This window comes from Amblyomma maculatum, chromosome 7 (genome assembly GCF_055883805.1).
Source record: "Amblyomma maculatum isolate TAMU_Amacu chromosome 7, ASM5588380v1, whole genome shotgun sequence".
In the NCBI taxonomy this organism is placed as follows: domain Eukaryota; kingdom Metazoa; phylum Arthropoda; class Arachnida; order Ixodida; family Ixodidae; genus Amblyomma; species Amblyomma maculatum.
The window spans coordinates 91,687,175-91,697,156 of record NC_139350.1 but is presented as its reverse complement, the minus strand read 5'-3'; the positions used below and the strand labels follow the sequence as shown (position 1 = coordinate 91,697,156).

General features: G+C 43.1%; 1 protein-coding gene across 1 annotated transcript; it reads right to left on the bottom strand.

The window, feature by feature from the left end:
- Positions 1 to 1,451: 1,451 nt before the first annotated feature.
- Positions 1,452 to 8,682, bottom strand: LOC146183947 (uncharacterized). The gene is made up of 4 exons (XM_084608775.1): positions 8,631 to 8,682; positions 4,586 to 4,696; positions 3,198 to 3,305; positions 1,452 to 1,558 (listed from the first exon to the last, which is right to left on the bottom strand). Exons 1-4 carry the CDS (start codon positions 8,644 to 8,646, stop codon positions 1,452 to 1,454), a joined length of 342 nt encoding a protein of 113 aa, XP_084464901.1. The 5' UTR covers positions 8,647 to 8,682.
- Between the last annotated feature and the right edge of the window lie 1,300 nt (positions 8,683 to 9,982).

Here is a 9,982-nt window from a genome sequence, read left to right as displayed (position 1 = left end):
TCTGCAACATGGTAAGATGGCTCAAAATTTGTCCTACGAGGGAGAGGAAAAGTTGACATTATTACTTGCCCGCCCTATATTGGGCACTTTTTCATTTTTTTTTTTCGAAAACACAAAAAGCTGGGAAATGCAAATCTTCTTGCGAATGCCGGCACAGAATTTTAAATAGACAACACGAGTAATATAAATAGCGGAAATTTTCGCTTAATGCAGTTGAAGGTGTTTTCATGAATATTCACTGGCATTAATAAGTACTTACGGTCGAAAATGACCGCCAAATTAAATCGCAGCCACAAATTTTCTGTTCTCTGCAAATTGCTACACATTTACCAGAAATGTACTGAGTATTGCCTATTGAATTAGCAATTAGCTACAGTCGATCTCGGATATACTGAACTATTACATTATTCAAACTGGCCTTGAATATTCTACGCAAAAGTGTAAGACTGATGTTTCAGTTTATCGAACTACCGATCAGCGGAAGATTCAATATATCAAACTGGAAGCCATGCCCTGTAAGGGGCGCTTCTCCTTATCGAATCTCGCGAACATTTTTCCCTCGCGGAACTGGGTGAGCTGCTGAGCTGCTCAGCTCTCGGCTCCTGATGGCAGCGCTAACGCTGTAAAACCTCTGGATGAAACGAACGTCGGGTATGTTTGAAAACGGCCTTCGGTCTGGCATTCTTTCCTTCTACAACATGACACTGCTATCATGCAAAAAACCCAGTGTTCGGTGGAATACATATTGTTCAGCGAAGCTACTTTTGGTTACCTACTGCTAGATGTCGCCCTCACGTGGCCTGCTTCGCTGCTCAGGGAGACGGGGAAATCAACTGCACCGGATATCAACTGATTTATTTCTCATTTATGTTGTTTCAGTTACAGAATTAGACCCTTTGTTGTTAGCAACAGCTTTTCCCATTGCGTGATGTGAGGTCCGAGGTGCGCGAGCTCCGACGGTCTGATCTTTCCCACTAAATATTGGATCACGCGCTTCCGTCCACAGTGGCACGTGGAGGTGAGAGCAGTACACCCCTCTTTTTGATTTCTGGCGCGAGGGAACGCTCAGCGAGGTGTTCCGCTCGCAGGTGAGTCAGGTGAGCGCACATGCGCCTCCCGGGCCTCCACACCCGCGGCCGGCAGGCAGCACATTGCTCTAGCAACCGCGCCATTAGCTTTGGCAACCCTTAACCGCGCTCCTGGCTTGCAGAGGAGCACATCTGTTGGTGGGCTTTATATAACGAATGATTGATATATTGAAGTATTTCGCGATCCCTTTTGGTTTCGATATATCCGGGGTCGACCGTTGTCAGGAAAGAACGTGCTACGGACACACACAAGCACCTCCGTTTCTTCGCGCTCGTCCCTCTGGCGCAGTGTTTGCTGCAGCGAGGCATTCTTGAACCAGTTTTCCTATTTGTTCTACGCTTACGTTTTCTCGGTGGTTGTGGTCAGTTCCACCTGCAACTGCAGTCCTCGCCCACGCAGAGGCCCCTCACGCCTTCTTTTCCTTTGTGGTCCCTGAGGCACAATTGTTCGCAGCTGGACGTTTCGCAGTCTGGGAGGAAAAAAAAAAAAACACAAGCCTTTAGTATCCTTTCCATTGCATAATATACTCCATGGTGCAACTTTGCTAGTTTTCGTTAGGGAAGTGGCAAGCACTGGCCGTCTACGAAAGAAACTAGACTCTTGGTTAAGGCATGTAGTCGCAGAGCGAGCAGACGTGCTTTAATGATGTCACGCTGCTTAGAGTCATCATTTAGAGCCTGGTGATTCGTTGTTAATAATTCGTCATCATCTTGTTCAGAACGCCTAATGCACGCATAGAAAGGTCCACCATTTACAGGTAAAGCCGAAAAGATCTGGATGTTGCTTTCTGTTTCTTTCCGCTTGTCTTCGCTTTCTGTAGCTCCTTACAGCCCATATACAAACCTTGAATAGCTTTTAATGAACACTGAACCGTAAGCCTGGCAGTGACAAATTTCGATGAGCGGGCTGTAGCACTGTGATCTCATCCAGAATAGGTATGTCTTCTCGTCACCCTCAATGAATGCCAACTCAGCTACGGATGACTGGAGGCTAGAATAGTTACGAAAGAAAAGTAGATAGTTATATCGCCGAAAGATGCAGGAAAGTAATGAATAGACCGAATGAACCAGCGAATTCAGTTGCTGCAACTAATGCTTGATCTCGGTTTGCGTCTACGGGCGCTTCAAAACTTTCTACCTTCTAGCAGAGTGGATGCCCAAGGGCTAACTGTTGATTTCCTTACACCTTGCTCTGGTGCGCGCCTTTTGTATAAAAAAAAAAAAAACTTACGGGTTTAAGCATGGCTTCAACCTAGTGATTGAGCGAAAACTGTGAGTGTTACAGAGATCGCCTCTGTAACACCGTCTTTTCAATCAACGTTTTATTTTTTTCTCATAATTTCTCTTCAAGTCAGATTTTGGGAAAAGGAAGGTGCCTTATACTTTTCGGTAGACACCACAGAATGGTGGACACCTACACCTAACTAGATCAAGTTCATGTTTTCGTACTTTTCCTATAAATTTTTGTGTACGAAAGGAAAGGCCCAGTATCCATCAAAGATCACTTGAAGGTCGAATTATGAGACGAGCGAAACGCGGCTCTACCTAGCGCAGTGAAGCTTTCGCTCTAAAACAATGCCAAAATGGCTTACTGTTCAACCTCGTAAAACACGTGTAACGACAGAATCTTGGTTTCGAACAGTCGATATTAATAAAAGGCAGTTAAAAGCCTATGTGCTGGATGGGGGATTTAAGCGCATAGCCGGAAGTAAGACTCGTTGAAAGCAAGAACATCTCAGAGAAAATAGTTTCAAGATAGTGTCGATCATTGCACCAAAATAGTTTAATAATGAATTCAGATGGAACACATGTCTAGATAAAGTAGAAGAAAAGGCTGCATTTCACTGATAGCATAGGAAATCATTGTTTCCGCATGCCTTCATCAACTAATCTACGAAAGCAGTTTTCTCAACTTCTATTTTCAAGCGTATATGTCTCTCTGATAGCTTACCCCCGAGACCACTTATCAGTCCGTATTCCTAACGTAGTGGTGGTAGAGGAAAGCCCTGTGACCGCTAAACCAACATAGAGCGTGAAATGGAGATGACAGAATCTGTATGACAGCCTACTTCTTCTACGACGCTGATTTAGGCAGGGTTGCGAACTCACGGTTGTCCCATTTGCAGAAGCACTCGTGTCGGATGCAGTTCGCCTTGAGGTTCAACTTGCCACGCTTCGTTCTCAGGCAGTTCTCGTAGCATGACATCTGTCTGCACGCTGCAGGTAAAAACCAATTATCAAGTGAACAATTTAAAAAGCTTACTCGACAATTCGCTGTGTCTGGCGCTGCGCGCTTATCCCATGGCCATAGTATGCGCAGCTGAAGACCTACAATATATCTTCTCCTTCATAGCTCGTTTAACAATACTTTATCTCTTAGGTACATATTGCGATGCGCAGCAGTTATAAACTATATCCAGCCTCTGCCAAAAGTTTAGAGGCTAGGGGGCTTGCGTCTCAGCCTAACAATGCGGCTCAAACATAAACACAATCCCCAGAGTTCCAAATCTCCAGAAGGCAAGATGATGTTCCGTTCTTTCCCTTCTGAAAAGTTGGACATCAAAAGAGTGCTCACTAGCCCCACTAGACAGCTTAGAAGGAAACTCCGTAGATATGAATGTTTTACAAAGGGCGTACTGGAATTGTGTAAATGACTATTGCGCCAAATATATCCGTTTGCCTACTACCAGGACCACTTAATATTGCAACATTGCATACGAGAAAACGCCTTTTGTAAAACGTATCTCGATCCAAACTTTGGCTGCCGCTAAGAGCAAGCTTGAGTTGAGGCTAACCAACATATAGTATATTGATTAGTAAAGACTACGAAGTGGGGGGAAATTCGCGGAACTCTTAAGCTCCGCCTTGAGCGTACGACGCGATATCTTTATGGGTTGCTTCTGCGGTACGGTGTCCCCTTCGCACATCACGTTTGAGTGTTTTAGGTTTTCTGTTATTTTTATTACCAGAATAGACACGGGCTGCCTTTCAAAAAATCGAATGAACGTGCCTTGATGGCCTTGTGATGGCATGTCACTCGCGACCAAACATTTCCAGGTTCGTTTCCCATCCAGTTGCCCTAATATTATATCCACCGCAATTAATTTACCTTACCACGTGTCCTAACGACATTCGAGTAATATCGAGATCTGGTAATCACAAGTAATTTCATATTTTAATCATTTTCAATTCCATGGAATATCAGAGCCTTCAAAGACAATCTAAATCTTATTGACACGTTGCACTACGCCGCCGGCCCTTCCGATGTACGGAGCCTGAACGCTGTTGTGTTAAAAAAGCGCACTAGGGCACAGCAAGAATGCTATCATTGAATTAGTATGTCACACCTGACATTTTTTTTTTCTTTTTTTGATCACATGGTACCGGTGCCACCAGCGCATACAGTTTTACAAAATTCCCTAGCCCCATTAATGAGCATCACCCAAGAGGCGAACAGCTCCTCATCGAAAGCTTCCATCAGATAAAAGCGCCCTTACGTTCACGGTACTCGCAGTTGCAACCGTCACCATCGCAGCGCCCCGTCACGTCGAGCTTATCAGCTCCGTAATGCTCCTCGCAGATCTGCTGGCATCGGTCAAGGCTGCAGTCTGCGTGCACATAACAAAAAGCCACTCATTACACCATGCAAAGCTATCGACACTTTTGTTGTTGTTCTTTTCAGGCACTGTGTTCAGGAGCATAAACGCCATATAATCCTAAATATATGCTCGTACATGAGGGTAACGTCTTCCTTTGAATAGCACTCCCTCAATAGTTCACACTTACTTTCAAGTATGTGGTCACATCTCTCGTAAACACGGGGAAACGCATTTGAAAAAGAGAAAGCGTGAGATTAGACGTCTTAAATTTTCATGGAGGAACGAAAAAGTGGATTTTATTTTTACGCGCTGTCTTTCCAGCTGGTCGTATAAGGCATAATTTAACATGCAACACATATGTACATCAGCTGCCAGGGACAATGAAAAACTGCGAGATGTCTCTGGCGGTGATTTTTCTGAGGGCGGCCTCTGTTGGTAAGACAAGGTACTGCCAAAATGGCTTCAACTGTTGTGGCTATAGAGGTGAAGCTGATAAACGCAGAAAGGTGCTGTAAAAATACAAAACCTCACTTTGACACTAAAAGCACTACAATCAGCATCCAATAAAAGTTCATGCGCTAAGGCAACAAGAAAGATTATTTTGTTGTTATTCTTATACTCGTTTTAAAGAAAGAAAACAAAGGGCAGTGTCGGACATTCTCGCAATCGCATTTCATATGTAACAAACGTATGTTCGAATCCCCTGGATTGGCAGGAGAAAATGCCATAAAAAGCGCATCAGATTTGCTCGCTTTTCAAGCTGATATTACTAATAACTGTTCCCCTCTAATAAATCTCCTGCGAAGTGCATCTGACCGGGGAGCAGAAGACAACAGCTGGTTCTAAATACTCCCTATAAAGCTCATCCACTGGTGATAAAGCAATGCATTAAGAGGGGGGGGGGGGGGGGGGGCAGGCTGAGAGGGGCAGTCCATCGCCTCACCACGTGTTTCCGTGTGCCGCACAATCCGCAAAGATGCCAGACTGGAATCTGTGCATCAAGATTGTATTTGGTACAGGAAACGTGGCATCGCTTCTTATGTTTCCTAATTTCACAAGCCGCGCACGAATATATATAAGGACTCTGTAATATCCTCCGCTTTTCCGAGTAGCCTTTCGGAAATCCTGTTTGGTCCTTTGGATGGCTGAATTTTGAATTTTTTCACGATTCTATAAGCGATTACCTTACTAAACACCTTGTATAGCCGATATGTATGTATCTTTATTTTCACCTACTTGACGTCCCCTTTCTTATGGATTGAAGTACTGTCACGCAGTGATAGCTCAGATGTTAGGGCACTTGACTATTGAGCCGGGGACCCAGGTTCAATGCCCGCCTTGGCGGCTGAGTTTCGACAGCAGCGAAATGCGGACGTGACATTCAACCACTGGAATATGTTATTTCAGGCTGCTCTCGGAAATATATGTCTATAAATTACAAGTGCCAGATACCCATCAAAGTATGCAGTCTAAGGTGTAGTTAAAAGCACGGCCAATGACAACATATACATTAGGATTTATATCAGAAGCCGCCGAGATGGTGCAATAGTTTTTTCAGTCATAACCAAAGAACAAGGAACAAGTCGAGCAATTAGCACCTTGAATGTAGGCTTCATACAGAGACAAGAAAGAATAACTCAAAAATAGTAATTTAACATTTTTAAACAGCTTAGATAATAGTTTTGATAAACTTCAACCACAGGTTGTTCAACGACGCATAATATTCACTGCAGATAAAAATTTCAAGAGGCGTTCATTTGAACTGCAATACACTTTAGTGGGACGAATATCGCCTAAGGGAACTTTCAAGTTTAAAATAATTATCTGATACAAACATGAGCCGCTGATCAGGTCGGCCATTAGGAAGTGCCCCGCCGTGGAGGTGCAGTGGTCAGGGCACTCGATTAGTGCGGCCAAAGATGGGGGATCGAATCCCGGCCGCGGCGGCCGCTTTTCGATGGAGGTCAAAAGCAAGGCGCCCCTGTGCTGTGCGGCGGAAGTACACATTAAAGAACCCCACGTGGTCGAAATTGCCAGAGCCCTTCACTACGGCGTCACTCATAGCTTGAGTCACTTTGGGACTTTAAACCCTAAAACCCAAACCAAACCATTAGGAAGTGTACAATTCAGCCCACTTTCATAGTCCTCCTGAGTTGCTCGTGTTCATTTCACTTTGTTTAGGCGGAAGCCTTGCTAGGCTCATAGGTGTGCGCAGGAAGTGTGCGTCCGCCTGAGATGTCTACCTCTTCTAGAGTTTGAACAAATAGCAATAGGAAAAAAAGATTGATTGTATGAGATAGAGGAGAAACAAAATGAACCTGGAGTCAACTTTGTCGACTATAGATTAATTATTTATTTAATTAGAGCCACAAATGTCAAATTTGCGCTGAAATAGGGCCGGACATCAGGGAACTTGAAAACAGCTCGGACGTCGAAATAGTAAAAGGGCTAAAATTAGATTAGACGCGCCGGATTTGCGTCTATTTAAATTAAGAATAGGTAATTAGGAGTATTAAGTAATATTTAAGATCACCGGACCTGTTATTGGGTCAAAAAACGAAGAAACTTAAATGATGGTGTCGCATCCGGCGGAAAGACGTCGAGACATCGTGAGACCTCACAAAATGAATAAAATGAATTAGACAACAAACATCTAAAAGAAAAAAATGATCGCAAATGAAAATAACACAAATAGAAAGGAAAAAAAAAGAGTGCAATGCAAACAGATGTGACAAATGAGTTCAAACACGGGAAATGAGAGCAAAGAGTCGCATAAGGGCTTCTACGTCACCGGAATTAAGAAATATCTTAGCGCCTGTAACGAATTTTGTTTCTCTTTATTGCTTTCCGCTCTTTGCGCTGACTGCTTAACTTTTTGCTTGGCAATCCACAAATGTTTAACCCACATTTCACACCGTTTTTTTACTCTTGCATAAGCAGTCGCAGCCTTCTTAGTATAACTGGAGCTTTTGAAGACAAAGTGCGCCACCGTCTCTCCCTATATCCTCCTCGCCTGTTTAGCCCCGCTTTGGGCCATTGGAGCTGGAGTCATGGGTCTACTGTGAGTCCCAAAGCGATAACATCTGGTGTCAGAAAAAAAAAAAAAGACCAGACCTACTCTTGGAATATTGCTCACCGGAACGAGGCTTCCCCTTTTTCCTTTGATCGAGTTGGTACTATAAGAACTATTAGATTTTTTACACCATGAACAGCTCACTATTTCTCCTAAAAGAAGATGAGTAGAATGTATGTAACACGAATTATACAGCACTTTTCCGAACAATTGAATTTAAATAAAAATACTGCGTCCCAAAAGTTCAAACCTTAAAATTCTTCTCGTGTGTAATAGAATAGCACCTCGAGTACTGGTAATCGCAGACTGTTAATTGTGCTACACTCTACAGGATCGAATGGTCTCTAGAGAAGCACTGATCGACGCTTTCTCGATAGGAACGTTTACTGAAGAGTGCCCTAATTGCATTGCGAAGAACATGGTAAAACCAAATATATGTGATCCGCATGAAGAATCTAATACTTCTGAGTATTAACAATCAGAATGCTGAATTAAAATTTTACCGCTATCTCATAGACGGCAGCCAAACGTTGCCAGACGTATCTAGCGAGGAAATACGAGTTCATTGATATCGGCTTTATTCTAACATAATTTTTACTCTATTACCTCCCAACTTCTCTTGCCCTTTGCTTACCGTTTCGTGGTTCCTGGATGGGCTACTTTACAGTTACCCGGGGCTTTTAACCGCACACTTTTTTTTTCTATTTTTTTACCCAACCTTGCACCTTACACACAAGCTGTAGTGGCTGTTTCAGCGTAAATGCGTAAAATATTTCAGCATTATTTTTTTCTTATCTAAAGTTTATCATAATGAACTCTAGGGGACAATATTTGCTCACTGGCACTGGTTTAATGACGTCCAAGACTCACCAGAAACAGCAGCCATGTGCCATGTTCTTGTGATTGGGGGCAGCTTGATCTGTTGCTGTTGCTGCTGTTGTTGCCCACTGCAATGAAAAGGCCACAATACACGACTTGCGTAAAGGTGCCATTCTACAAATAGACACATCAGCCATTGAACGACTGTCAATCTGCACTCTTCATTGACCATATATTTGCCTCATCTATAAATTCCTCACTAAATTTAGCTCGGTGTTCCTCCCTGATTGCTCCTAATTTGACTCAGACTTCCACTATAAGCTGTTCACGACACGTAATGATAATCTCTTCCAGAGGAGAGGACAGCTTGTAGTGCGCCTAATATTTCCCCGATATCTTTCGTTACGTACACCTATAAACGTAGTCGCAAAAATAATCGTCAGATCCAATCCACTAACCAAGTTTAAACCAAGTTTCAAGCAAAACAAACTTTCACGCCATAAACCTTCGGTAGCCCCTTGTTCGCGGAGTAAATGCCTTTCCGCACATTTTTAAAAGCGTTGTTTATCCTAGGTCGAACGCATCATTTTGGTAGGCATGCAGCAATACTTTTCTGAAAAGCTTCAGGAATTGATATCTCAAACTGCGCAGCTTCAGAACTTTGGCGGCTAACCTCTGCGATACAATATCTACATTGTTCTACTGTGCTTACGCAGGTGACTTGAGACTTCAACTGCTGCTGAACGTATGGACTATATTCCTTGTCGCACTCTGAGTCTCAGCTAAAGATGTAGGAAGAATCTGTGTTCAAAGAAATTGCGTCAAACGCTTCTAGGAGAGATGTCTTCGAGGAATTAAGGAAGGTGTTTATACATATTTAGAAATGCCTTATACGCTCAACGGAACAATATAATTATTGCGTTATATCTTATGTGATAAACAAATAACGAATACGTTCTCTTTCTTGAACTGTAAAACGAACCCCTTCCGAACCGTTTCGGAAGCTTAATGCAGTTCGTGAAATACTTCTCCTGTGTATGTTTACTTTACCATAGGAAGTCATTTTCTTGATGATCCCTAAACTCTCAACCACTGCGGGGAACTTCCTTCTTCTCCTTCACTCTCTATATATATACGTATCTATTTTGCCTGCGTTAAGAAAGAGCCCTTGCCATTTCTATTCGTTTTCCTCATTTTATACTTTATTGTGGAGGCTTTATTGTATTGCATTTTCCAAAGTGCCTGTCATGTGGTTTTGTGAAATCTACTTTCATGATATTCCCAGCAAACGTCAAAAGTCAATGTCCTGGATGTAGTTACACCAAAACGGCCGTGTGGCGCCAGGAATAAGCTCAGTAAACTCTACAGACTGACACGCAACACAATTCCGAGGCACTTGTGCG

Excerpts from the sequence above, each read along its gene's own strand:
- LOC146183947 (XM_084608775.1), bottom strand. Across the intron at positions 3,306-4,585 it reads CAACTGCGAGTACCGTGAAC|CGTGCAGACAGATGTCATGC; the intron begins GTAAGGGCGCTT and ends TTTTACCTGCAG. Across the intron at positions 1,559-3,197 it reads CTTCTGCAAATGGGACAACC|ACTGCGAAACGTCCAGCTGC; the intron begins GTGAGTTCGCAA and ends TTTTCCTCCCAG.